This window comes from Peromyscus maniculatus, chromosome 20 (assembly GCF_049852395.1).
Source record: "Peromyscus maniculatus bairdii isolate BWxNUB_F1_BW_parent chromosome 20, HU_Pman_BW_mat_3.1, whole genome shotgun sequence".
NCBI lineage: Eukaryota > Metazoa > Chordata > Mammalia > Rodentia > Cricetidae > Peromyscus > Peromyscus maniculatus.
The window spans coordinates 55,608,519-55,636,479 of record NC_134871.1 but is presented as its reverse complement, the minus strand read 5'-3'; the positions used below and the strand labels follow the sequence as shown (position 1 = coordinate 55,636,479).

At 51.9% G+C, this 27,961-nt stretch overlaps 1 protein-coding gene across 2 annotated transcripts in view; it reads left to right on the top strand.

Annotated features, from left to right (window-relative positions):
- The first annotated feature begins 10,583 nt into the window (after window positions 1–10,583).
- Cerk (ceramide kinase) overlaps window positions 10,584–27,961 on the top strand; it is a 48,667-nt gene continuing 31,289 nt past the window's right edge. The window contains exon 1 of one of the 2 annotated variants that reach the window (XM_076556519.1): window positions 10,584–10,692. In XM_076556519.1, the coding sequence (XP_076412634.1) occupies window positions 10,608–10,692 (85 nt within the window). In that variant the 5' untranslated portion in view covers window positions 10,584–10,607. Of the gene's footprint in view, window positions 10,693–11,804; window positions 12,042–27,961 lie in introns of those variants that run through there. The other variant, XM_006986077.4, reaches the window with a different exon arrangement.

Below are 27,961 nucleotides of genomic sequence, written 5' to 3'. Positions count from 1 at the left end.
CCCCAGCTCTGGAATTACAAGCACATACCACCTCACCCAACCCCCTTTCCACTGGTCCTGGGGATTGAACCTGGATCCTCATGCTTTTGTGGCTAGCACTCTAACCACTGAGCCATCTTCCCAGCTACTCTCTGTTTGTATTTTAGGCAGTTCGTTAATTATTAATTTGTTCATTTATTTTTCACAGTGGTGGAGATGAAGCCCGGGGCCTTGTGACTGCTTTAATGCTGAGCCACACCCTATCCCTGCCTCTCTACTCTGGCCAGAGTGAACACCCTCCTCCCTCCAAGAGGGCAAGACAAAAGAGAGAAGATCAAGAGAAGAGGATCAAGGGTCAAAAGAGGGCAGAGAGGGTGGTGGCCTCAGGAGTGGGAAGGATGAGAAGGTACAGATTGGTGGTGGGGGAGGGCTTCTAAGGCTCCCCTCTCAGCCCTGGTTCCTGGGACGGTTTCTGGGACTATGACTGGTAGCCTATCAGAAAGGCATCCCCCGCATAGACTGATCTACATTCTGACTCCCCAGGAACAGTTAGTTATAGGGAGCCCAGCAGCCTGGGCTCTGTTCACTGAGCGCCAAGCTTCAGTCTGAACGTGAGAACACAGCCCCGACTCCACAGTCAGCACTCAGGGCCCAGAGAGACCTCCTGGATTCCTCTATCCCCTTGTCTCCTTTCAGTGGAAAGAGCTGAACAAGCAAAGAGAAGGGCCAGCGTCGTCGGCTGGACTGCAGAAGTCCCTTGGCTTCCAGTCAGAGATCTCTTGTACCACCTTCCCACCTGTGACAGAGGCCACTGCTGAGGAGAGGCTGGCTGCCATGGTAGAGCTCTATGCCCTACTCTGGGACAAGTCCCACTCAGACATTGACGCCTCAGCTGTCTTTTGAGATGAGGGCTGTAAACAAGTGCATTGGGCCTCTGCCCTTGGGTGGGACAGAGGCCGGCAGTACTACGTTGTACTGCCCCATCCCAGCTGCGGATGACCATGTCACTGAGGGTTGTATGAAACATGCAGATTCTCCCCTGATCCAACTCTAAACCCACAGAATCAGCATCTCTGCCGGGAGGGGGGGGATGGCGGGGAGGGGGCCCAGGTGGGCTGTGCCTCCCTAACCTAAACCTCTCATGAGCAAGTGACACAGTTTGATGTGTCCCCAGGGGAAGGGACCTCACACTCCTGCCCACCGCTGAAGGAAGAGAGAATGGAATTTTCCACATCCTGGAATGTCAGCGGCAGTGGCCCATTTGCAAGCCCTGCTGATGAGCTAATTAGGGCTGCTCTTCTATTTCTGCTCAATACATAAATGAGGTCACTAGCCTGGTGTGCCTGAGAGGAGCCTGAGGAGGAGACTAGGGGTAGCTGGGCCAGCAGGCAGGCTTCATCTCTGAACCTGGAATCAGAATGGCAGGAGCAACCGCATTTTCCTGAATATCGGGTGGAGGATTTGAAATGATGAAGCCAGGGATGTCCCAGCAAGATAAGAGGAGCGGCCACCCTAGCCAGTCCAAACTGTCCTCTTATGGCTCTCCCCAAACAGAACTCCTTGTGTCTTAGGAGCTCACTCTTCATGCCCCCAAAAAGACCAGCCTCTTGGTCCTTTGGGTGCTCCTCTGTCAGCATCAGCAAGCCCCGCCCCGCCCCCCCCCCCAGGTGGGACAGGGATGTTTAAGTGTCCAAAGCTGCCGTCTCAATCTGGCAGTCACTCCTGAGGCCTTTCTACTATCCCCAACACCAGGCTCAGGAAATCATGATTTCATCACACCCCAATGTCTCCACTGTGCCCCAAACCCTGTGCTCTCACTTTGTGGGTTCATCTAGTGAGCTCTCCATTGAATCAAATGTGTTATATTGGCCACAGTGGGCAACAACATGGCATCCCACAGTGGGGTGGGTTTTAGTGACTATGTTTACAGAGCATAGAATTGAGGCATCAAGGGCAGGGATTCTTCGGGGTGCATTTGGCAATGTCTAGAGGTGTTTTATGTTTATCATACTCAGAGCCACTGCGGACAGCCCTGCCATAAGTAGCCTCTGCCTGAGAGACCCTGGTGATGGCACTCGGCTACCACCAGGCAGCCTGGGTTTGGATTCTAATCTTTGCCCACTTGGCTCTGTGAGCTGGCTCTCATTTTACATGCAGAAGAGCTGAGGCTTCCGGGGATGAGGGCAGATTCTCATTACTAACAAACACAGAGCTGGGTCCCCAAGGCCACCCCTCCCTGTCCAGATTCCTGAGGCTCCCGTGCCCCCGCTATCCTCCTTGCTGCCTTGCTGGGGCCATGGTGTCCCTCCAGGATCCCCTCTTCCACCAGCTGCCCTGACATGTAGTGGGGGGCAAAGCACCTAGTCACCCCCAGAGCTGCTTCTGAGAGAGAGGCTGGAGCAGCGGTTGTAATGAAGTTGGCACAGTAGGTACACATCAGGACTGTCCCAGTAAACAGAAGCAGGGAGCTCCCTGGGCAGATCCACAGTCACATGTCCACCGAGCAGTCTCAAGTGTGACCTCTGGTCCAGATACACAACCCCATGGGCTCCTTGGAACACGTCCTGTCTCACACAATGACAGACAACAGCCTACCCAGACCTGAAAACAGACAGGGGTAGGGCTCAGACCCTTACTGCCCACACCTTGTCAATCACTCATTGCACACATCAGGTCTGTCTTGGGACCACCCTGGATCCAAATCTATCTATGTTGATTCCCACTGCCCTGACTGGTCTAGAATACCCCAAGCTATAGATGAAGCAGAAATGACCTGTGTTTTCATTTTGTTTTGTTTTGTTTTTCTTAGTGCTGAGAATCAAACTCCAGGAAGACAGAGGCAGCTGCTGGAGTTGGGGGAGAGAGTAGATAAACAGCAGCTCGAGTGAGAGGCAAGATGTGTAAGTAATACAGTTGAGATCCGTTTTCTTACAGATAAGCCAGGCGAAACCCACAGAGAGGCAATTTACACCACTTAGGACATGCCAATGCAAAAGCAGCTCTCACCTTAAAGGGGATAGGAGATAGATGCTAAATTTGAGTTACCATGGCCCAGGAACACAGATTTAGGATACCCCAAACTCCATGTTCCAACCCAAAGTAGTTTCGTGAAGATGAAGAAAGTCATAAATCACGATGCTTTTCACCGAGACGGTTGTAGCAAAGCAGAGAGATCTCAGCCATGGGTCTCGGATGCGGTCTATGACAGTCTTTGTTTTGGGGTTGGTGGAAGCTAGTGGTCTGCCAAGTCAACACATTCCAAAAGGTTTTTATCTGTTAGTCTTAGAACATTAGGTCCGACCCAGATGTGGGCAAGGAATGGCTATTTAGGGGACCAGAGATAGCTCAAGATAATTGCTATTAGGCCCAGGACCTGTAACATTCCAACCTGTCCACAGTCACTGGAGTTCTAATCAGTTAATTAGCTAGCCTTGCAGAAGGTTCGGTGGGAGGCATTTCTTCTTCTTCTTCTTCTTCTTCTTCTTCTTCTTCTTCTTCTTCTTCTTCTTCTTCTTCTTCTCCTCCTCCTCCTCCTCCTCCTCCTCCTCCTCCTCCTCCTCCTCCTCCTCTTCCTCCTCCTCCTCCTCTTCCTCTTCCCCTTCTTCTTCTCCTCCCTCTTCTCCCTCTTCTCTTCCTTCTCCTCCTCCTTCTTTTCTTCCTCCTCTTCCTCCTCTTACAGATGGATAAAGCTAACAGGGAACCATAACAACAGTGCAGACATGCCAAGGCTGGAAGCCTTGTACCTTCTGGGGCTGCCAGGCAGTGAGGCTGCATGGGGAAACTGTCCAACGCTTCCTCAAACATCAAACACAGAGGGCTGGAAGACAAAACAATCCCACTCCTAGGGTGTATCTACCCATGAGACTGAGACCCCCTCCCACTAAAACTTACTCTTGAATGTCCAGAGCAGCCTTTTCCCTATAGCCAAAGAGTGCAAACAACCAGAACACCCGTCAGTTGATGAATGAGTAAATGCCACACAACCATGACAGAATACCATTCAGCCAAAGGAAGAGCGAAGTGGAGACAGGCAGTGTGGATGGACCTTGAAAGCATTACACTCGATGATGAAACCAAGTCCCCTGTGTGGTGGCATGGAGACAGGGCAGTCAAGGAAGAAATTGTGACACTTGTAAGTGGATGTCCCCTGTGAGTGGATAAGTGGCCCTGAGAGCTGGAGGGAGCTGGTTTAGGGCTCTCTGCTCCCCTTTTCCTTAACCACATGAGGACAAAGAGTTCACCCCTTTGACCCTTCTGTCCTTTCTGCCCATCTGAGGGAAAGTCCTTCACTGGATGCTGAACCTGCCAACACTTTGGTTTCAGACTGACTAGACTCCAGATTATGAGAACGTGTGGGGCCTGCCCCCACTTTTCCCCCCAGGGTACTCTTGAACAGGGAGAAATGAATATATAGGAGAGGGAGAGGGGGAGAGGGGGTGGGGGGAGAGGGGGGAGGGGGAGGGGAGGGGAAGAGGGAGAGAGAGAAGTCTCAGGAGGGCCAGGGTCAAAACCCACCAGCCCCTCTTTCTCTGCTAAAGGGCTTTTAAAGAAATGCCAAGGGGTGGAGCCAAAGACCTCCCCCTCACACAGCCAAGTGCAGACCCTTCCAAACACCTGGTAACCACGCACATGGCCAAGCCATCCCCTTATGGAGCCCTGCTGAGTAAAGCAAGCTCAGATCTCACCAGGAAATTTCTGTGGGCCCCACCCCCCAGAATGATGAATCCCTGTTGTTCACCAATCATTAGGTCTCGGCCAGGCATGGTGGCACATGCCGGCACTCAGGAGGCTGAAGCAGGAGGTTTGTTGCAAGTTTGAGACTGGATTGGGTGCATAGTGAGTTTCAGGTCAGTCCGGGTTACATTGGGAGACTTTGAGTGAAGGACTGAAATCACTCAGTCTCAGTGTTCTGTGGCAGCAAGAGTGCCTCAGATACTAAATGGAAGAAGTCGGACAGAAAGGCCACTTAGTGGGACTGCAAGTGTCACTCTGTGGTGACACATTTGTCTAGTATGTACAAGGTTCATTCTGTTCCCAGCATGGAGCTGGAGGAGAGGGAGCGTGTGATTCTACTTGCTAAAAAATCTAGAACAGGCAAGGCCAGACAGAAGCTCCCACCTCAGATGCAGGGCAGAGTGCAGAATGGTAGTTTAGGGGTACAGGGGTTCTTTATGGGAAACTAAGCTTTTCCTTCCATGGTGAAAGTATTGATCATGGTGAGCCTTAACTGCGTGAACCACCAGGAACGTGAGTCATAGTTCATTCAATCAGCAGCCGAAACAGAAGTGGGCCGCAAGGTGGGGCTCTTCTGTATGTCCCTCTGACCCTGGCACTTTCCTAATCCCTGGCCCTCCCCCCATGGCACCAGGCTGAAGCTCCCCTGTGGGACCTGGATCTCCAGGATGAGCTGGGTACCCTGGATTTGGAGGCTGCCATAAGAGGTTTTCCCTGCTGGCTCCCAGGGATGGGAGGAGCCCAGTACATGCTGTTCAATCCACTCTCACCCAGTGTGTCTGCACAACACACACCTTCCACAAGCTTCCAGCAGCATCTCAGGTTTCTCTGTTATCTGTCTGATCATTTGCACACAATGCTCTCGTGTGCTCATCTGCCTCTGCCACTGAAAAGTGACCTTTTTGGTTTGGGTTTTGGTTTTCGAGACAGGGTTTCTCTGTGTAGTTTTGGTGCCTGTCCTGGATCTCACTCTGTAGACCAGGCTGGCCTCGAACTCACAGAGATCCACCCGGCTCTGCCTCCCCAGTGCTGGGATTAAAGGCACATGCCACTGCCGCCCAGCGAAGAGTGACCTTTTACGTCTAGTTTAACTCTGTGGAACTAATCTAGCGGTCACAGACTGACCTCTGGATGCCCCAGTCTGTGTCAGGACATTATCAGGCCACAGAACGCTTTCCACTTTAGAACCAAACCCATTGCTATTTTAGAGTCACTCGTAGAAGTGTGTGGCTTTCTGTCTTGTCTTGAAAACTCTGCCAAGCCAGCCACAAGGGTCCTTGGCCCAGCTTCCACAGCCCTGTCACCTTTTGACAGGCAGATTTCTGCAGGGGAAGAGTATGGCCCTGCTCTCTGCAGAAGCCACAGTGGCTGGCCTACATAGAGCTGAGTGACAAGGGCTGATGAGGATGTCAGAAGTGACAGCTCTGGGAAGAGGACGGTATAGGGAAGTGGTTTGGGGAAAAAAAAAAAAAAAGTTACTGGACCAGCAGAACAGTTCAGGAGGCAAAAGTGCCAAGTTTGATGACCTGAGTTTGATCCTCAAGATCCCCATGATAGGAGAGAACTGACTCCTGAAGCTGTAGGGCGTGTGTGTGTGTGTGTGTGTGTGTGTGTGTGTGTGTGTGTGATCTCACTTAGCATTGTTCTCAAGGCGCAGCACCCTCCTTTGAATTCAGGTTTCCTGACCCCCACCCCCCACCCCCCAGTTTTCTGGCAGACTGTCCAGGGTGGTAGAGTTTGCCCCTCATCTTCCTGGGTATCCTTGCAGTCACCCATCCTTCTCTGCCAGCACTGGCCAGCAGTATCTTTAGTGTGGCTTTCCTAGGGGCCACAATATCTTCTTTGTCATCCATGAGCGCTGAGTTCAGTGGTATTCAGTTTCTACTGATCTATTTCTTTCTTTTTAAAATTTATAAATTGGTTTGATTTTGGGCTGGATCTAATACTTTACACCCCGTGTGACAAAGCTTGCTGCCTGACCCTGGCTTGTGTTATCTCTCTGGAATGGCACTCTCCAGGGGGTGTTACTTCCAAGACCCTGGGTTTGTCTGAAGGCAGTGTTCCCCTTGCATTTTCACTGGAACACAAAGAGGCAAGTGAAACATGCGCAGACTGAAGGTCTCCCTGCTCCTCCAAGCACCAACCAAGGTAGAGCAATGACCTCTGGGTCCTGCCACCTCTTCCTCAAGATCAGGGTCCCCAACAGTTCGAAGCCACCCAAGCAACTACCAATATGCAAAGGCCACTCAGTTGGGTCATGGAGGATCATGATTGCCATAGATAGAATGGGCACTTTTTGAAAAGGGGGGTGGAGGGTCTGGGGAGGGGTGGTGACTTTCACCCCACTCCTAAAGCTGAAACGTTGTAGCAGCTTCTACTCTCTGGAATGACTCAAGGTTACATTGTATCACTTACTGAAGCCTGGGAGAGGGAGGCCCAGATTCTGTTCCCTCTCTGAGTGCTCCCAGACAGCCACTTTGTCAGCCCCTTCCTCCTGACACTGCCCAAAGCTATGGGTCCACCAGGCTGTCCATCTTTCCTTCAGCTGCAGAGATAAGCAGGAGGGGGCGCTCTCTCCCACCTGAGGTACCTGGAGTTCACGTCTTAAGAGGTGGTGTTTTTCCACAGAGAGGCTACCACAGGGTCTCCTTCCTTGGGAGCTGGCATTCCGGTCAGCTCCCTGCATCCTGGAAAGAAATGCAGACCGTGGTGGCCAGGCTGGTCAGGCAGTGGAGATCAGGCTCTGAATCTTGCACCTATATTCCTTCTCACTTCTCTTCTTGCTTCATAACCCTGAGCTCAGCCCCTAAGCTCACAAAGCTGTCGCCTTGCCTTGGGGGCACAGTGCCCTTGGGGACCACATAAGCTTCAGTTAAGCAGAGTATCCAGTTCCTGTCCCTGGCCAGGATAGGTCACCCCCGCAGATCTGGGGAGCTGGCAGACTCAAAGCAAACTAAAGTCTGGTCTCTGAGGCCACTCCCTTCCATCACAGGCAGAGTGCTCCCCCAGCTTTCCAGAGGAGTAAGCCCCCCAGATCTCTGTCTCTAATTCAGGATTATTCTGGGCAGATCTACCCCAAAGCCTTTTCATTTCAGATTTACCTGGCTCTGTCACACTAAGGGCCACCTGCTCTTCCGCTCAAGCCTTGATTTCTTAGATGAGAGAGGACACTTCTGCCAGAATATTCCTATCCTACCTGCCCTTACAGGTGGACTGGCTGTTCAGGTGGGGTGTCCAAGGAGCAAGCATTGTCCACTGACAGCATTGACCTCGGCTTATGCCACTTTCTAACTTTCCATTTCAACTCTGAGGTGTTGGGGGCAGGAAAGCCCAAGTACCTGCCCATCTAACCACTTTCCTGTGTGACTTGAGTGGGTCTGTTTGGTTTCTTGAGTCTCCATTTCCCATCTGTGAAATAGATGATGGGTGTTTCCAGTCATTGTCTGGGTCCCAAGGGCAGGTTATAGTGGTGCATTTTGTGAATCCTGAGCCTGCCTCTCAAACACTGGGCTTCTGAGCCCAGGACATGTCTTCCAGGCAGTCAACTTTGACAGGTAATGCTTGGAAGGCTCTTCCTCGAGGGCAGAGGGTAGAGGGCAGCATTCCTGGCAGCTTGCGGGTATGGCCTGCCAGATCCCCTGGCCCCGCCCAACAGTGTTCCAGTTTCTGATGTCAATTAGTCCTGCTGACTTCATCAGGGAGGAAGCTTGGGAAGATAAGCAGGCAGGCCAGAGTGTAAACAAGAGCAGGGGCTCCTGGAGGGGGAGGGACTCAGGGCCCAGAAAGGACTAAATCGGAAGATGCTGCAGGTGGGTGAAGACCTCTCCCATGGGTGAGCCAATGGGAAGGTCACTCACGTTTAGAGGCAATGTGTGGGACTAGACAGGATCTCAGGAGCCAGGCAGCCCATGTATGAGAGAACACCCAGGAGAGAGGGTGCTGGCCACAGATTTACATGACCCAGACTATCAGGTCAAAAGCTGAATGCTTCCACTTGTAGACTGGACATATGACGGGGGGCTGGGGGCAGGCAGTGTCTGGCTCAGGAGGGCTCCAGGCCGCTTGGGCTGAGCCTATGCCCCTGGTCTTCCTGTTACCCAGGGCTCCTCTAAATCTGAAGCCAGCTGTGCATGAACGAGGCCAGCAACAGGCTGGGGCATCATTGGCTGTAGGGAGCCAGGCACAGGCAAAGAGGTGGCTGTGAGTAAGGCAGGTGGGTAGGAACCTCCCAAACAGACATGTAAGAAGGTGTTTGGACCAGCGCCCAGTAAGGGAAGAATATTCCAGTCAGGGAAGAGATGAGCCAGGTAGCTTGGGAAGCCATCAGGGGAGCTGGTTGTGCATCCCAGTGTAGAGGCCCACCTCCCAGGGCTGATCCAGGCTGTGTGGGTGTTGCCAAGGTTCTGTCAGCTGCTCTGCCATCTGCTTTCACACCCAACAACTGATGAGCCCCAGGGAATTCACAGGCGGCAGGGCCCTGCCAGCTGTTCTGGACACAGCAGCCTCCCTCCTCCCTCCCTCAATGCTGGGCTCACTATGGTCCACAGCCTGGAGAGTCTGAGCCCGTCATGCCTACTGCCCATCTCAGCTGCACAAAGTGTGTCTTCCCAGAACACAGCCCTCAGTGGGCTGCCCTCCCCTGGGCAGAGGCTCTCCAGCTAGTCCTGGAACTGCAGCTACCCAGACTGGCAGGCTAATGCATTAGTTGGCCAGGGCCACCACAGAACCGCTGGACCCAACTCCTGGTACTGTTTCCTGATTCTGGCTCACAGAGGCTGGGAACCCAAGACCAAGGGTCCAACCAGGCTGGTGTCTCCTGATGCCTGCAAGATGGCCATTCCTCCGGTGCTTTTCATAGCTTGTGTTCTGTGTACACAGCCCTGACATCTGGGTTCAAATCTCTCCTATACTACGTCTACTACTCAAACTGGATTAAGCCTACCCTGATGGTCTGACTTGTCTGTACACATGTTCATATGTGTGTAGGTGCACATATGTGGGTGAGTGTGTCTGGAGGCCAAATGGCAATCTCTGTCCATGGACTAAGCTATTGTCCCACCCCTGAAAGGGCTCATTTAATCACCTCTTTAAAGGTCCTGTTTCCAAATATGTCACTAACTATGGCACTCAAACTCAGAGCTTCAGAATTTAAAAGGGGGGTACACTTCAGCCCACAGCAGCCACTGGGGGACCCTGGGTCTCATCAGTGGGCTGTAAGTCCACATAGGGACCCCTCTTCAGGTTCTCTGGTGTTTTGTGGTCTGTGTCTTCCTGGAAGGAGCTCCTGTAGGGCTAGTGTGAGGTCAAGTCCTCTTGGGGTACCCTGTCTGGCTACAGAATTCTGGGGTCAATGTGGACATTTATAAAACACTGAATGATTTTCCAGGCATGGTGGCTCATACTTTTAATCTCAGCACTTGGGAGGCAGAGGCAGGTGGATCTTTAAGTTCGAGGCCAGCCTGGTCTACAGAGTGAGTTCCAGGACAGCCAGGATTGTTACACAGAGAAACCCTGTCAAAAATAATAATAATAACAACAATAATAAATAAACCGCTGAATGATTAAATGTGAAGGGGCAGGAAGTCCAGAAGAAGAGGCTAGTGTTTTAGAGTATCTAGTCCTTGCTGCCCTTGCCTGGCACAACCCCTCACATATAACAGTGGTGGCATCACCCACCAGGTTTCTGAAGAAGTTTCACGTCCACATTCTCCAAGCCCGATCATGACAGCTGCGGAAGGAAAGAACTGGAGCAACCCTTGCTACAACTAACCACTGAGCTAGATCAGGTCCAGCTTGCTCAAGGGTGGGGCTAGGATTCTGCCTGGGCCTAAGCAATACTGTAGAGCTGTCCTGGAGCCTAGAACTGGGCTGGGCTTCCAGGAAGTGAGTGATTCATGGCTGTTACTGCCCTGCAGACGGCACTGACAGGATCAGCCCTGTACCTAAGCCACCCAGTACCAGGCACAGCAGCAAGGCAAGGTAGACTTAGCCCCTCTGTCTCAGTCTGCAGCAGCAGAGCTGGGGGGGGGGGGGACCCGTGGCTCTCTAGCCTTCTTGAAGGCAGACTCTGCTGCGAGGCTTGGCTCTGTCACATCAGAGCTGCACTCTTGGACCATGTAGCAGACTCTTCGCTGGTCAGATGTGAATAGATGCCATCGTGCAACCAACATTTGATTAATAACGCTATGTGCAGGGACCATTTTAGACATTGGAGACAGTAAGGAACAAGTCCATATGCCTATGGAATTTTCACAGAAAGCAGCGGGCATGCTTTGAGGGCAGTGCTGAATACAGCCCTGCTGTGCCTTGGGACCCTTTAGCTGGAGGGGCGGGGGGTGAGGAGTGTCCAGGGAGACAGACCTCCCTGAGGCTGACATGTTGAGCTTGTCCCACGTTAATTAGCATCAGGAATAGCAACTCAAGTTCCTTGGGCCTGTTAGAAAGGGAACAGTCAAGTGACTGACACGAAGACACCATCCCTTGTCTCTCTGGAGGCTGTAGACCCACATCCATCCACAGATTCAGCTTCCATGCCCGTGGAAGGTAGCCCTCATCCTCCTCGTCCTCCTAGTCTTCCCTTGTCTGCTGGGGCCAGCCTGCAGGACTCTTCCCAGCCGCCAGGAGACCAGGACCTAAAAAAGAGACGGATGCCCAAGGTCACATCGCTCGTGGGCACACACCGGCAGTTCCAAAGCCTCCCACCGCCAGCTCACGACTTCCTGGGCAGCATTTCTGCGCTGCTGGGGATTCTGCCTGTCATTACAGCCCTCCCCCGGCCGGCGCGCGTGCAGACCCAGCAGCGCCCAGGAGCAGCGAGAGCCACAGCCTCGCGACGTTCAGCGCACCCGGCCGCTTCTATCGCCCTCCCCACGCCCGGGCCCCTCTGACCCCTCCCGTTTCTTCCTGGGCCCCCCTCTGCTCCCCAGCCTAGGCTCCCTGGATCTTCTGCTCCTTCTCTGTCCCCCAAGTCCAGCGTCTCCTGTCCTCACCCTGGTCACCTCCTCCCGGGTCCCCACACCCCGCCCCGGGTCCCCGCCGCCCTCTCTGCGTACCGGGTGACGCAGCGCCGCCTCCCGCTCCCGCCTCCCCGCGACTCCGCCGGGCTGACTGCAGGGGCCGCTAACGGTCCCGCGCCCCCCGGCGTCCGCGCGCCCCGCGCCCGGCGGACGAGGCCGCGCCGGCGGCGATGGGCGCGATGGGGGCGGCGGAGCCGCTGCAGTCGGTGCTGTGGGTGAAGCAGGAGCGCTGCGCCGTCAGCCTGGAGCCCGCGCGGGCGCTGCTACGCTGGTGGCGGAGCCCGGTGACCGGGCCCTGCGCGCCCGATGCTAGTGAGTGTGGCGGTCCGGGGCTGGTGGGGCCGGGCGCTGCATCCACCCTGGGCCTGCGCTTTGGGCAGGCCGGGGTTGGGGGAACCCCGGAGGGAGGAGGAGACTCGGGGCACCGGGAGAGGCGGCCAGGGCACCCGAGGCGCAGGGGATCCGAGGTGCAGGGCCCTGGTGCCGGGCGGTCTCAGAATTTCGCGGCCGCTGGCGGGGAACCGTCCCAGCGCGGAGGGCCCAGACATTCCAGGAACTGGGATGACAAAGCCTCTGGAGGTGCTGGAGGGGGAGGGGAAGGGCGAGCGTCCGTAGCCCCAGAGCATCCGCGGGATCCCAGGGGAGGTCTGTTGCTGCTCAGGCACACCTGGACAGGACTGGTTCTGGTCACCCCCTTCCTCCAATACAGTGAACCCAAGTACAGACACATGCTTTTCTACAGGAGAAGGCCAGAAGTGCCCTGGAGGGACTTCCTGTGCTTAGGTAGTTGAGCAAGGGGCTTTGACTTTCTATTGGGGTATGCACCCTGCTCAGAGGTCGTCAGGACTGAGAGAAGAGTCGCTTAGATAAACACGGGAACCCGCAGTGGCTGAGATGGCACAAGGACACTGGAGCCTCTCTCTCCCGATTTTGTTGCAGGTCTGTCCTGGTGGCCTAGGGATTGACAGAGGTTTATAAAGATGTCATTAAGTCCTCCTTAAAGGGAGGATTACAGAAGATTGTGTGTGGACACCAGGGGTGAGGGCACCCAGGGGTGGCCTTGTGGATGTATTCTATTTCATTCATTCATTGCTTTTTGTTTGTTTTTGGTTTTCCCTGTGTGGCTCAGGTCAGCCTCAAACTGGGATCACAGACATGTGCCACCAAGCCCAGCTTTAGTTTTCTCTCCCTCTTTCTTTGCTGGGGATGATGGACTCCAAGAGCTTGCTAAACACAGACTCTACCACCAAACAGCAAGCTTGCCCTCCAAGTGCCCCTTGAGTGCCTACCTGCTAGGGATGAGCCTAGGGATCCTAGCCTGGGACACATGTGAATTCTCTGCTGCAGTGGAGGTCATTTTCCATTTAAGGAGGCACAGAGGGACACATGGGGATAAATGTGTCAGGACTTGGATCCTGAGAAGAGCCTCTGAGAGTAGGTATCAAGGGTCAGCCACAAAGGGACGGTCACTGACCAGTACAGGGTGGGCTGAGCAGGCCTCACTTATATGATGGCATTTGCCCAGACAGACCTGGAGAGACTGAGTGCTGATATGCACATGGGGGGGAGGTGTGATATGCACATGGGGGCGGCTGATGTGCATGGGAGGGGAGGCTGATAGAGGCAGGAAGAATCTCAGGGCATGGGTGTGTCAGGGTCAAGGTTGATGGGGGAAACAGCTGAAGAACAGGGTCTAGGACTCCTGCGGCCTGGCTGGCTGAAGTGGGCACTGACCTTTATTGTGGGTGTCAAGGGACCCCCTGGAAGGTGGTATCCAGCTTAACTTTTTACAAAGACTTGATGACCTCTTCAGGGAGAGAGAGGAGGGACAGAAGAGAGCGGAAGGGAGGCAGTCAACCCAGTCTGGGTGGAGATGGTGGAGGTAGGGAGGGTTAGGTGTAGTGGGATTGACCGTCGCTTTGAGAAGGGACCTGTGGGAGAAGCATGGATTTTTTTTTTCTATTAAAAATTGTCGAGAGTGGGAGTAGTGTGAGTCAGGACTCCCTGGCGGACATTCTGAGCTTGGGCCGTCAATCATCCGTTCACTCATTCAATCCAGAATGGCTTTTTGGTGTCCTGTAGGTCGCTGGAGCTGTAAGTAGTCTGACCTTGTGCCGCGAGGCTCTGCAAGACTGAGCTTTGGGTAGGTAGGGCTAAGGTGGCCTCAGACTGGTGGCCAAGCTGGTTGCTGGCCTTGGGATCAAAGCAGCATTGTCTTTCGAGTGCCTTTGGATGGCTCAGTGCCTAGGACTTGATTACCCTGAAGTCTTCCTATGTGCCCCCCCCCCCCGGCCCCTCCCGGAGTCCCTTCTCTCTTGTTCTCTGACTTTACCACTGTTTTGCCTAGGCCTGAGGGACCTGAGTTTCAGGTCAGCAAGCCCCCCGCGGCCTAGAGCCTAGGCTTCGGATAGGGTGATGGCATGGGGTGCTCAGGATGTGCCAGCTGCTGGCCTCTGCTGTGTCGTACACACCCACTGGCCTCCGAGGTGGGGGAGTTTTACCGGCCCAGCTGGGGCTTGCAGCTGAGCAAACCTAACTCCGTGAGCCAGCGCTGCCTCTTTTGGGTCTGGGAGGCCACAAAGGCACAGGAAGGGCCCGCCTCTGCTTCTTGAGCTGTGGGGTGGGACATCACCCGTGGCCTGTTGTCAACGTGGGCACAGTTGTGGTCTCTGGTGCCCACATTCGAGGTTTGGTGTGCTGGCAGTGTCTACTTTTAGCCTGCTTGTTTTTGCTGGCAGGTGGCTCCCACAGCTGGCCAGCTCTGTGGCGTGAGTATTGTGTCACCCCTGTGAAGTGTGGGGCTGCTTTTGTGTAGGCTCACCCACAGCCATCTGGTAACAGTCCAACAGACCCGGCCTCTCTAGGACGGCTGTGAGGGGCCAGTGGGTAGGCTGCCTCAGAAAGTACCCTGCTCACTTCCCCTTCTCTGGTACTCTCCACCTCTCTGGAAGTAGAAAAACAAGTTGGCAAACTCTAGCTTACGAGGGAGAGGGGAAGGGAGATGCCTTCTCCCTCCCTCCCCTCCCCGTTTTCAGCCCCCAAAGAATTAGGCCTACTTTATAGAGGGAGGTGAGCTCGAAGTCTGTGGAGTCAGGCGAGCGGGCTATGAGCAGTTCATGGCACATTTCATTCAGTTAGCCAGGGGCACTTCCTACCTGCCACTCCCCCAGGTGTGTCTGGACACACCTGAATTGCCTTGGTTGGGAACCATGGGCAGAGGATTGTGCAAAAACAGATTGTAGGACGTGTGAGAGGCTGGCAACCTTGGAATTCCAGGACGGCCCTTAGGGGCATTGTGCACCCAGCTGGGTATTTCATCAACTCCTTCATTCTATTCTGCTTTTAGACGTGCAAACATGGGCCGATTTGCTTGTTCCCTAGGTGCCTGGTGAACAGCAGGAGCAGGCTTTGAACCCAGGCACACACTCTTTCTGGGGCGGGTGTCACACTGGCTGCCAAGTGCCCAGCAACAGAGATAAGGACTCAATCTTGGGAAAGAGAGAGAGAGACCAGCACTGGAGGAAGCTGAGCCAGCAAGTGCTTCTCTAGACCACAGCCTGAGCGGAAGTGGGGCAGACTGAAAACAGGAAATGGGGGGGGGTTTCTCTAAGTGGGTCACTAGTTGAACTTGAGGCAGCCTGGAGTGATTGATATCTGGTCTTCTCCCCATGACTGCAGTAAGGCACACTGTCACATTAGTTCTTTCAGAGTACGGGCTGTGTGTCTGGGTGTGCTGAGGGCTCAAGCATGGCATTGGGACCACTGCCTAGGCTCCACCTTTGTGGGGAGAACCTCCTTTATCTTCTACCAGCCTCTACCAGCCTCCACTGGGGTGCCCCAAAGCTGGCAGCAAGTTCATGGGCAAGTCACTGCTGTCTTTGCCTACATCCTCATCACATAACCCTCCCACCATGGGTCAAGAATGAGCAAGCTTACAAAAATAAACCATGGGACTGAGGGTAGAGCTCAGCTGGAGAGTGCTTGCCTAGCAGACACCAGGCCCTAGGATGGGCCACCAGCACCCCCTTGCAAAAAAAAAAAAAAAATGTGTGTGTTGATTTAATAGAATCTTGAAAGCAGAGGCTGGAGATATGGCTCCGTAGCTGAGAGTGTGTACTGCTCTTGCAGAGGACCTGAGTCTGATTCCCAGAACCCACACCGAGTAACTCACAACCACCTGTAGCTACAGCTTCAGGGGGATCCAATGCTTCTAGAGTCAGTGGCACCTGTACTCACCTGCACTTGCTCTCACACACACAGACATAATTTTAAAATAAAAAAAGAAATCTTTTTTAAAAAATCTAGGAAGCAGAAAAATTACTTTATAAATTATGCATACAAAGTGCTTAATGCTTGGTGTGATTGTGTATGCAAATATGTATGAAAGGAACGCTGAGGAAATAGCTATAGGCTATTTTCCATATTATCTTGCTGTTGCGAACAGGGTTTTTTGTTTTAAAGAGCAGCTTCACTGAGATCTGATTCTCCTGCAATCAAATCCTCATATTTTAAGGGCACAGTTCCATGTGTTTTGATAACTCTGCACCTGTGTAAACATGGTCAAGATAGGGCACAGGAGCCACAGCCCAGAACCTTCCCCTCCCCCTCCCCCTGTGCAGTTCTGGGGTAGATCTCGGCCCAGCAGTCTCCAAGAGATGGGTTTCACTCTGCAAGTGGTTCATAGAAATACAGCCACACAACTCATCTTACTGGTTTTACCTATCTATCTGTCTGTCTATCTATCTATCTATCTATCTATCTATCTATCTATCTATCTATCTATTTCAAGACAGAGTTTCTCTGTGTAACAGTTCTGGTTGTCCTGGAACTCTGTTTGTAGACCAGGCTGGCCCCAAACTCACAGAGATCTGCCTGCCTCTGCCTCCCGAGTGCTGGGATTAAAGGTATGCACCATCACCACCCAACTCCTTACTGTTTTTAATCACCATGTAACCATGATTAATTATAATTTAATGGCATAAATTGTGTGTGTGTGTGTGTGTGTGTGTGTGTGTGTGTGTTCACCACATGCATGCACACACATAGCTTGTACACCGATGCCTTCTTGGGCTTGTTTCCACCTTTGGCCATGTGAGTAAGGATTCTGGGATCCTTTGGGGGCATCTGCCTTCCTTTCTCTCGTGTGCAACTTTAAAGGAGAAAGCAGGATCAAGGTAGATGGAAGAAAAGGACTGTGTTGAGATATGCTTTTTATTTGTTGTGTTTGAGTATGTGAAAAATCAGTACTACACTTTTGTTGTTGCTGTTTTGAGAGTGGGTCTTACTTTACAGGCCAGCCTGGTCTATATAGCTCAGGTTGGCCTCACACTTGAAGTAGTCCACCTACCTCAGCCTTCCAAATGCTGGAATTATAGGCATGAACCATACAGGGCTCTCAATACCTTTGTAAATGATTAGTGGGAGGAAGTTTCTTAAAGTCAGAGTCCAGGGAATTACAGATGTTTATATAAAAGCAAATCCTTACAAGAAACCTGAGATGCTGTGGATGAGGGACAGGTCTTCCTAGCCTACATGGAAACAGGAAAGGCTAAACTATATGACTACATGAACATTGTAAGACATCTGTAAGATGTTGGGCAACAGTGGTACACACCTTTAATCCCAGCACTTGGGAGGCAGAGGCAGGTGGATCTCTGAGTTAGAGGCCAGCCTGGTCTACATAGTGAGTTCCAGGACAGGCAGAGCTCCACAGAGAAACCCTGTTTTGAAAAACCAACCAACCAAACATATAAACAAAAAACTTCTGTAAGATACTAAAACTGGGCTGGAGAGATGGCTCAGAGGTTAAGAGCACTGACTGTTCTTCCAGGGGTCCTGAGTTCAATTCCCAGCAACCACATGGTGGCTCACAACCATCTGTAATGAGATTTGGTGCCCTCTTCTGTATACTTAATAAATAAATAAATCTTTAAAAAAAAAAAAAGATACTAAAACTAAGAAAAAGGTGTGTGTGTGTGTGTGTGTGTGTGTGTGATGGCAAAGCTTAAAAAGTTAAAACCTTTTAAGCATCTATGAAAATTAAAGTCAGGTCTCATGGTACATATCTATAATCCTGGCACTTGGGAGGGAAGGGGATGACCACCAGGACCAACTTGGACTATACAGTGAGTCTCTGTTTCAAAACAAAACAAAACTGGTAGGAAAGAAGAACCAGGTGTGGAAATACACACTTATAATCCCAGCACTTAAGAGATGGGGGCAGGAGGACATGAGTTCAAAGCCATCCTGGGTTACATCGTGAGACCTTCTCTCCAAAAACATTGAAAGACATAGACACTCCATCAGAGCAATGACAGTGAATGGGAGAATAGATGATAGACAGCTAGGTGACGGAAAGATAAATTACTGATAGATAAGTAGATGATAGAAAGATAGGTTGATAGGTGGTAGATAATTGATAGACATATTCATAAAAAGATAACTGATATATAATTGACTGATAACTTATTGATAGATAGGTAAATAATAGATTATTGATAGGTGGGTAGATGATAAATAGAAGATAAATAGATAGATGATGGACAGATAGATGTCATTCACAGGAACAGATTCCAGAGTGGATGCCACAGGGGTGCTATCCTCAGCCTGTGGACTGGCAGCAGAACTTCCCTGCTAACGGTGCTTCAGGAACCCACCGGGGTGGGCACAGTTGGAGGACCAGAGCAGTCACGGCTCTGCTGTTTTGGGAAAGCAATCTCAATATCTTGAAAGTATGAAAACCATTGTCTTTGACTTAGCATCTAATCTTTTTTCTTTCTTGGTGCCGAAGGTGGAACCTAGGGCCTCTCACATGCTAAGTGCCTGCTTTGCTGACGAACTACACTTGACTCCACACCTTAAATTCCACTTTTGATTATGTATCCTAAGGAAAGCAAACATGAGTTTGTAGGCCACTGCTTGCTCTTGAAGATACAATGTCTGTGTTTGTTGAGACCTTGCTGATATTTTTTCTTTGCATTTCCCCAACCTGCCCACATTCTTATCAGCCCTCTCCTCTGTCTGGCAATTTATTAACATAGATTCTTTTGTTCTGAGGCTTTTCATTGGCAGCTGCCACCTGTCCAGTGCCTCTGTCCAGATCTGTCCCTGAGGTGGTTAGCTTGAGGACATCATTCTTAGTCCTTTTCTTCCATTTTTCAGCCCCTGTAGGGCTTGAGGGCCACACTCTAAGTGGCTAGGCCTGACAACAATTTTTCTGTGGACCCCCGTAGATCTTGGTCTTGGAGCCAACTCCAGTACTGTCCGTACAGGCCCTGTGGTGTGGGAGTGCCTGGTGTGTGGAGCCAGCTCTCATCATAGGGAGCAAGTCCGTTATGTCTGGACAGCTTGACTGTGTCTACCCATCTGGGGACATGAGGAAGGCTGCCAGAGCTCTGACACTCTTGCTGGTTTAGCCTCTTACAGTGACTCCAGGCATCGTATGGCCTCCATGCTGCCAGCCACGGGAAAGAGCTGTCTCTGCCATCTCTTAAGATTTGGTTCCGACTGTTGAACTGGAGACAGCCAACATCTCACACAGCACGGGACCGTGAACTGGCTGCCCTTGTAGGTGGGCTCTCTGTGTCGGCTTTCTCTGACCTCATACCTCCTCTCTGTTCTCACTGAACCCAGTTCTGTTCTTTTGGCCACAGACTGGTTCAGACAACTGCTGCCTACAAGTTCATTGCCCTCTAAGCTCTGACCTTGGCCTTGGATCCTTTAGGTTCTGCTCTCTGTTTCCTCCCCTTGGGACACTCCTGTGATGGATGAACTCCAGACATCAGGATGAGAAACTTGAAAAAAACAAGCCGGCCTGTTCCGTCCGCCCTGCCGGCTTGTCGGAGCTGTGGATGTCTGACATCCCTCCATGGAAACACAGCTGCCCACCTTCCAAGGCTGCACCTTCTTCCATGACGCCACCCTGACCTTAGCTCACCTCCCCCTGCACCTGCTCCCCCAGCACAGCCGAGCCATTAGCGATGCCCTGGGTACCTGGCCCTTCTCAGCGTGGTCCTCTCTAACCAAGGTGTCCCCCGAGTCCGTCCGTCCCCGTCCCTCCCCCCACCCCCACCCCCATCAGCCTTCCCCTCACTCCAGCCCAGTGTCCTTCAGGATTCAAAATGCGCTTTGCCCTCCAGGGGGCTTTTCCTCTGCTAGGCATTTCTTTTTGTGTCCTCTTTTGTGGTGTGTTCCTCTCGACTCCTTCCTTCTCCGGGGCAGGCTCCTTGCCAGAGTCCTCTTCCACCGGCCTCCTCACTCTTCAAGGGCCCCTCCATCTGTCTGTCCTCTGAGTAGACGGGGTGTGAAGGACAGCTCACCATCCCTGCTCAGCGGTGCCCTCCCTCCGCCAGGAGGACTTTGGCCCCTGGCTCAAGTCCCCTGGTACTCTCTCGTCAGGGTGGGAGATGCAGAAGCTGCAGTGGTGGGGTGACAGAGGTCATCACGAATGACAAGCAGGAGAGGGAAGGGGGGGGTTTCTGGTGATTTCTTACTGGGTGATGTCCACCCACTTTTCTTCCCTCTAAAGCATCAGTTCCCAACCTGTGGGTCTCGCCCCCCTTAGGGGGTCGAACAACCCTTTCACAGGGATTGCACATCAGGTATCCTGTATATCCAGTATTTACATTATGATTCAGAACAGTAGCAAAATTACAGTCATGAACTAGCAATGAAATAATTTTATGGTGGGGGGGGTCACCATAGTATGAGGGACTGTATTAAAGGGTCACAGCATTAGGAAGGTTGAGAACCACTGCTCTGAAGGAATGTGGGTTGGAAGGCAGCTGGGTGTGAGGAGGCTGAAGAGTCTGTGCCAACCCCTGCACTGCCCTGGCATGAAGGGTGCTGGTATAAAGCACTGCGTGTGAGGTGTCGGCCTAACAGGGCTGTGCGGATTTCATTCATGTCCCTTTAGGAGGTCAGAAGCAACAGAAACGGTCAGTTGACATAAAATCGATGACACCCACATTTCCTCTGCATATCTGCACAGGAAATAAATGGCAATCGTGTCAACCTATGTCGGAAACAGTCTCCTTCCAGATCAGTCCGGTGACCAGGGGAGACCTTTGGATCAGAGGCTTCTCGCCCGGCCGAGGCTGGGAGACAGCATCCAGACAGCGGCCTCTGCTGATGTTTCAACGGCTCTTGAGAGATAACAGGTCTCAGCCGTCCTTGAATGGTCAGAAACTTGTAATCGTTCTGACTGGGTTTCGTGGTTAGCTTTTGGTCATCTAAAATAGGTCAGCACGTGGGTGTGGCGTTCTCTGCCTATAATCCCAGCTCTCCCGGGCTAAGACAGGAGGCTTGAAAGTGCCAGGCCACCTAGGCCAGCTATGAGACCTTTTCTCAAATAAAAACAATGTGCCTTCAAGGCAAGCGTTGTCTAAATGGAACTAACAGAAGTTTCTTTGGCTTCGTGGGCCATCCAGGTACTCAGCCCTGCTCTTTGAGTGTATAAGCTGCCACAGACACTATATCAACCAAGGGTCATGGCTATGTGCCTATAAAGCTTTATTTACAAAGACAGCCAGAGGCCTGAATTGGGGCCATGGTTGTAGGTGTCAATCCCTGCCCTAAGTCAGTATTTTAGCAAAGAGGGACTAACAGCATGTTTTCTTGTAAAAGCAGTGAATCCAGATGGCTAGAAACAGTTTAACCTAAAAAAAAAAAAAAAAATCCAACAACGGATGTCTGGAAAATTTTCTGCTATTTGGGGAACTGGTTCACTTGGGGTTCCCTTCCAGCTGTGGCAGGTTTCTACAGAGGATGCCAGGGTGGACTCAGCCCCTCTGAGGAACAGCACCTGTAACAGTGGGACCTTAGGCCCCCTAACAGCTCTCAGGCCCCCTAACAGCTCTCAGACCAGTTCGGCTCATAGATACTTAAATCAATCAAAGTTCACAATCAAGGCGTAAGGGCACACAGGGCAAGAGACACCCCTGGTGTGCTGGGGTGCAGTAAGAATTTTCATCATCAGGGGGACCTAACTAATGCCACGCCTTCTCCTCATCAGGTCCTAATGACAAACCGAAGTCCACTGTACCAAAATTCACCCTGGGGACCCAATGAGCTTATTCGGTTTACTTAGAAAGCATCGGGGAAAGGTTATTGTCAAGAGTGTGCGTGATTCCCCCAAAGCAGCCGTTCTGGAAGGTCTGGACCCAGGACGGATGATGGCTCCCTCCCCCTCCCCTTACCTTCCCCAGCCTATACACTCTGGCCACTCCCCAGAACCACCCCATCTTCCACCAGTTGCTGTTGCGGCAAAATCGTATACAAATGGCTGAATCTCTGGAGGGCTCCAATGACCTCCCCCACCCCCTCCTTCTCTGAGGAAATGTCAACCGTCCACAGGCACAGCTGATGTCACGATGGTGGCTGTTTTGCTCGAGGGGGGGATAGCACTGTACAACAAAAAGGGCTCCTCCGCAGGTATATTTTGGGGTCTCCTGCTTAGATAGATGGCTTTGAGAGACTGGGAGTGAGACAGACTCCCTGTTGAATTGACAACTAGAGAGAGAGGCCATGGCTAAGAAATCAAAGTGGTGAATTTCCCAGATGGCCGGCCCCTCCCTCAGCTTCTTCCTCATCCTCCTGACTTGAAACCGAAGTCTGGCAGCTTAAAACAAATCTTGTCCCTGCACCAGCAAGCCCCCGGGTTATGGACTGGCTCCACAAGTTCAAGGCCTGCTCAGGACATGTCACGTGATAGTTTTGGGCCAATCAACCAGCGTAGCTTTCTTCAAACTGACCAACCCTAGAGTAGAGGAAGAAAATCCTTCAGAGGCTTTAACTCCCCGCCCCCTCCGAGACTGGATTTGGGACAGAGGGTCTGTTTCTATGTGTTTTCTATGTGTTTCCCCACCCCCAATAATCGCCGATTTTCCAGTGCTGATTCTGCCTAGGGTGCTTGAGGTTTCTCTGCTGCTACTTATCACGCTTCAAATTTTTCCCGCCTTTTAATTCCTTAAGTGGCAGAGAAAATAAACCCGATCAAGACCCCTAGATTGTATCAGTTTGGGTGTACATTTTGATAGCTCGCAGGAAGGATGTGTCCCGTTGCCTTCAAGGAGCGTCCTTGAAGCTTGAAGGCAACGTCGGGTCCTGCCTGCTTTCCAGTCCAGCGTTCTGTGTGTCGTTGTGTGCGGGGGCACAGTTGGAACTCATCTGTTTCTCCCGTCAGTTCTGTCTCCACCTCACACATTCTGCAGCGGTTTTTAATGCACGCACGGAGACTTGCCGCGTCTGTCTTCACACGATGGGCCCTCCATCTCTGGAGACTTTCTCTGGTTTGAAGTCTGTCTGCTATTAGCATGGCCACCCTGCTTCCTTTTGACCACAGACAGTGTTTCTAGCTTCACTTCTAATGGGCTTACATCTTGAAGCACAGTTCAGCTGGCTTGGTTGGAAAAGGAGGACTGGCCTTTTCAGTGGGGCGTGGTGGTTCTTGTTCCAGGCTCTGCCCTGAGAGGCCACCTCTGCCCTGCCCTGTGGCTGCAGGGGGCTGGCCTGGCTTGTGTGTGTTGACTTTTCTTTTCTTTTCTTTTCTTTTCTTTTCTTTTCTTTTCTTTTCTTTTCTTTTCTTTTCTTTTCTTTTCTTTTCTTTTCTTTTCTCTTCTCTTCTCTTCTCTTCTTTTCTTTTCTTTTTTCTTTTCTTTCTTTCTTTTCTTTCTTTCTTTCTTTCTTTCTTTCTTTCTTTCTTTCTTTCTTTCTTTCTTTTTTTTTTAAGACAGGGTTTCTCTGTGTAGCCCTGGCTGTCCTGGAACTCTGTAGCTCAGGCTGGCCTCGAACTCACAGAAATCCACCTGCCTCTACCTCCTGAATGCCGGGATTAAAGGCATGCACTGCCATGGCCTGCCTGGCACGCGTTGTCTGTGTACACTGGCGTTTCCAACTGTGGTTCCTTCCACTCCAAGTCAGAGCTCTGTGGTGCAAAAGGAAACCCACGGGTCCCTCTCCTGCCCTCGAACCCCAGGCAGCTGCCATGTCCCTCTGCCTCTCTGAGCCTTCTTCTTATGTGAGTTTCCTATCTGACATCCAAGAGAGAAGAACAAGGAAAGAGGGTACATCCAGTCCATTCCAGGAGTCGAAGGTGCCTGTGTTTTCAGAATAGATTGTTCCCACTGACCCACTTCCTGGGCACTGCCTCTCCTCGTTGCTCCATATTCTGTCGCTGAGGCCAGCTCATAGCTTTAACGTTCAGACACAAAGCATTCTTCAGCCCTGTAGTGGCTCTCTCCTGAGAGCTTCCCTCTGGGCACCTACTCAAAGGCTCCTGGCGTGCCTCAGCAGGTGTGGAGGCCACAGCCACCGCAGAGCTTCCCTTTAGTGACCCCTGAGTCTGGTTCTCTTTGTTGTCTGTTGGCAGTTCCCTTGATGATGCAACAGGCGGAGCTTGCATCAGGATGGAAAAGCCTGGCAGCGGCAGCGAGGGAATAGACCGACTGGCCGCTCTCAAAAGGGAATTGTTACTCAGAGAGTCCGGACCTATGTGGTATTTCTGCATTCCCCGGGGCCCATGCGTGGAGTACTTACCTATGGTTTTAATGAAGATCGGCTATTCACACTGCAAGTGCTGTGGAGTGGCCTGTTGCCAGGGAAATTTGAGTCCTACCTAATTGCAGGGCAGTGAGACATGTTCTCCCATCCAGCTCTCTTGGGCACTCTTGTTGCTCAGGTGCCTATACAGAGTCGGTGCCTATACACAGGCCAAGATGCTTGGAGCCACTTCAGACCTATTTTCCATGGGGATGTAGCCTCAGCTTTTGCATGACCTGTGGTAGGGTGCGGCTCTCTTGTCCCAACTCCTCTTCTCCCTCTCACATCAGAGCTCACGTTTGGTTTTTTTTTTTTTTTTTTGAGAGCCACGTGCAGCACTTGTGACCTTGATAATAAATTTCTCATCCTCTTGCCTCCAATTCCCCAGGCTGGGATTACAGGTGTGTGCCATTGTGCCCAATTTGTTGTCTTGATCTCTATGCCCTGGGCTTCCCAGGTGGCCATGGGAGGTCCCACTGAGTGGCATAGTCCCATCCTCTTGACCCTTGTCTGATATGTGTGGGATTTCATGTGTGTGCACCTGGGTCACTGGTGAACCTTGCTGCCCTTGAGGCCCGTGGAAAACCTAGAGGCCTCTGGTATCACAGCTGACTGGCTGGCAGCAGACACAACTCACTGTGACCACAGTGCACACTAACAACAGAACCAGCAGCAAGTGCCAGAAGCTCCATGAGGCTCTGTGAGGACTGCAAATACCTCAGCAGGCTGTGGAGAAGGCACTGGTCAAGTCTCCCGATGACAAGAACCAGTAGGCCAGCCTCACCTGCCAAGGGCAGCTGATTTTTCTGGAATGTGATGGCTTTCGTTGCAGGGTGAGCTGTACACCCACATGACTCACCCTGGCGTGAACAGAAGGGCAGGAGAATTTGTTGTCAGCAAAAGCGTTCAGAGTTTTAGCCAAGATTCACTTACAGATTTGCAGTCCACGTTTGGGAAGGTTTATCAAACAGGAACAGTGTTGAATTTATGACATTGTCCTATTTGAACCAGTATTGCTTTGCTTTTTAATTTATTTGTTTTTATTTTATGTGCATTGGTGTTTTGCCATGGGTGTTGGGTCCCCTGGAACCGGAATTACAGACCGTTAGGAGCTGCCATGTAGGTGCTGGGGATTGAACCCAGGTCCTCTGGAAGAGCAGTCAGTGCTCTTAACCACTGAGCCATCTCTTCGGCCCCTCAGTGTTGTTTTTAACATGGATTGTTTTATTGTCAGAAGATGAACAGTGAACAGAAACAATGTACAGAGATGCATCCAGGTTTAGTTCTGCTGTCTGGAACTGAGAAAGGGCTCAGCTGGTGTGGCAGGCAATGGCTCCATCACGGTGGGAGACAGCTGTGTGGCAGGCAATGGCTCCATCACAGTGGGAGACAGCTGTGTGGCAGGCAATGGCTCCATCATGGTGGGAGACAGCTTGTGTGGCAGGCAGTGGCTCCATCATGGTGGGAGACAGCTGTGTGGCAGGCAGTGGCTCCATCACGGTGGGAGACAGCTGTGTGGCAGGCAGTGGCTCCATCATGGTGGGAGACAGCTGTGTGGCAGGCCGTGACTCCATCACGGTGGGAGACAGCTGTGTGGCAGGCAGTGGCTCCATCACGGTGGGAGACAGCTGTGTGGCAGGCAGTGGCTCCATCACGGTGGGAGACAGCTGTGTGGCAGGCAGTGGCTCCATCGCATTGCGAGACAGTTGGTGTCACAGGCCGTGGCTCCATCACCGTGGGAGAACTAGGCAGGAAAGAGAGAGAACAGCTCTGGGACTTGGGCAGACAGTTCTGACAACTCTGAGCTGAACTCCAAATGTGAAAACGGTTGAAAATATGGTTTTGTAAGATGTGCCAGACCATGTTAAGATAGCCCAGCCTGAAGTGTTATCTTGAAGAGTATCCTCGTAAGCAAAAACCTACGTTCTCCTGAAACAGAGACCAGACCTCCAAGCCATTTGCTGTTCTTCCCAACTGGAGTAGTGTTTTTGAAAACAAAGATTCTGTGCATGTATGCATGGTGGTGCAAGTGTGTGTGCATGTCTGTATGCATGGGTGCATGTGAGAGAAGCATGTGTGTGAAGGCACACGTGCATGTGTAGAGACCAGGTGTTGACATCAGACATCCTCCTCATTCACTCTCCGTTTTTTTTTTTAATTAAAAAATTTTGTATTTATTTTATTTTATGTGCATGAGTGTTTTGACTGAATGTATGTTTGTGCACCATGGGTTCCTGGTGCTTACAGAGGCCAGAAGAGGGTGTCGCATCTCCTGGAACTGTAGTTAGAGATAGTTTTGAGCTGCCAGGTGGGTGCTGGAAACTGAACCCATATCCTCTGCAAGAGCAGCTAATGCTCTTAACCACAGAGCCATCTCTCCAGCCCCCCATTTTATTTATTTATTTATTTTTGAGACAGAGTCTCTTCCTGGCACCTGGGACTAGACTGGCTGGCCAGTGAACCTTGGGGGTCTTCCAGCCTCTACCCACCTACCCCAAGCCCGAGGGTTATGAGTATGTGCCACAATAATTGGCTCTTTAAGTAGGTGCTGGGAATCGAACTTGAGTCCCTATGCTTGCCCAGCAAACCCGTTATCTATGGAAGCGTCTCCTCAGACTCCTGGAAGACAGTCTTCCTCACCCTGCTTATGAATTGTTTTGCAATTCGTGTCACTGTTGTGGTGGTCTGGTGAGAAGCTGGAGTGGTGGTGGTGGTGGTGGGGTTCATGAGGTAAGGATGTCTGAAAGGGGCCCCTGGGAGGAGGTGCCAAAGCTCACTTGGCCTGTGCAGTGGAGGCGGGAGGAGGCAGGTGGTACTCTGGCCGGGTGGCGCTTGAACCTCTAGATTCTGAAAGAAAAGGGTGTTTGGTAGATTTCTCCAAAGACAGTGCCAGGAGCTGAAACTTGCTCTGACTTGAATGAAATAGTGACTTCTAAGTGCTTGTGTCCTCGTGACACCTGCAAGGAGGTGACACATGGGGGTGGACCTCATCACTTTGACTAGGCCCTCTGGTCAAGTGTGTGGAATGGTTTAAACACCATTGCTGGTCATAAGGAGTCCAAGGCTGGACCCAGGGTTGGCCAGGCTGACAGGGAGACATCCAGAGTTCCAAATGGGGCAGGCAAGGACATCTGTGAGCGCTTGGCTTCATCCGGGGAGTGTTTGGGCACTGGGGTTAGAGGGAAATGGCCCTGTCGCCACAGCAGGTTGGGGGCCCTGCTTTCATGTTCTCAGGATGGCAGCACCATAAACTGGCACCTGGAGCATCACTGTGTGTCCCCGGGCCAGGTGTGTGCCCAACACAGTGAGTAGCAGGCTTGGCTGGGCACTGTGGTGCCTAGGTGGGGACAGGCAGGAGCTGCTTCGTGGATGTTTGGGTTTGGTCCTGTGGGCTGTGGACCAGAGCATCTGTCATCCAATGTGTGTCTTGGACACTCCCCGCTCCTGCTCTCAGGCTGGCCCTGAGTTTGACTGTGGGACCCTGGCAAGGATTTTAATATCCTTTGTGACGAACAAGGACGTTTGGCTCACAGTTATAGCAGGCCATTATTTTATGAAGGGAAAGGGGCTCATCTAACGACGGTCAACCACTGCTCTCCTGCGATCACAAGACCCTGGGGGAATACCACTCAGCACAGAAGCTGCCTGGCAAGCTCCGAGTGTGGACCAGGGAGGCGTGAGAGTATTGGCAGCTG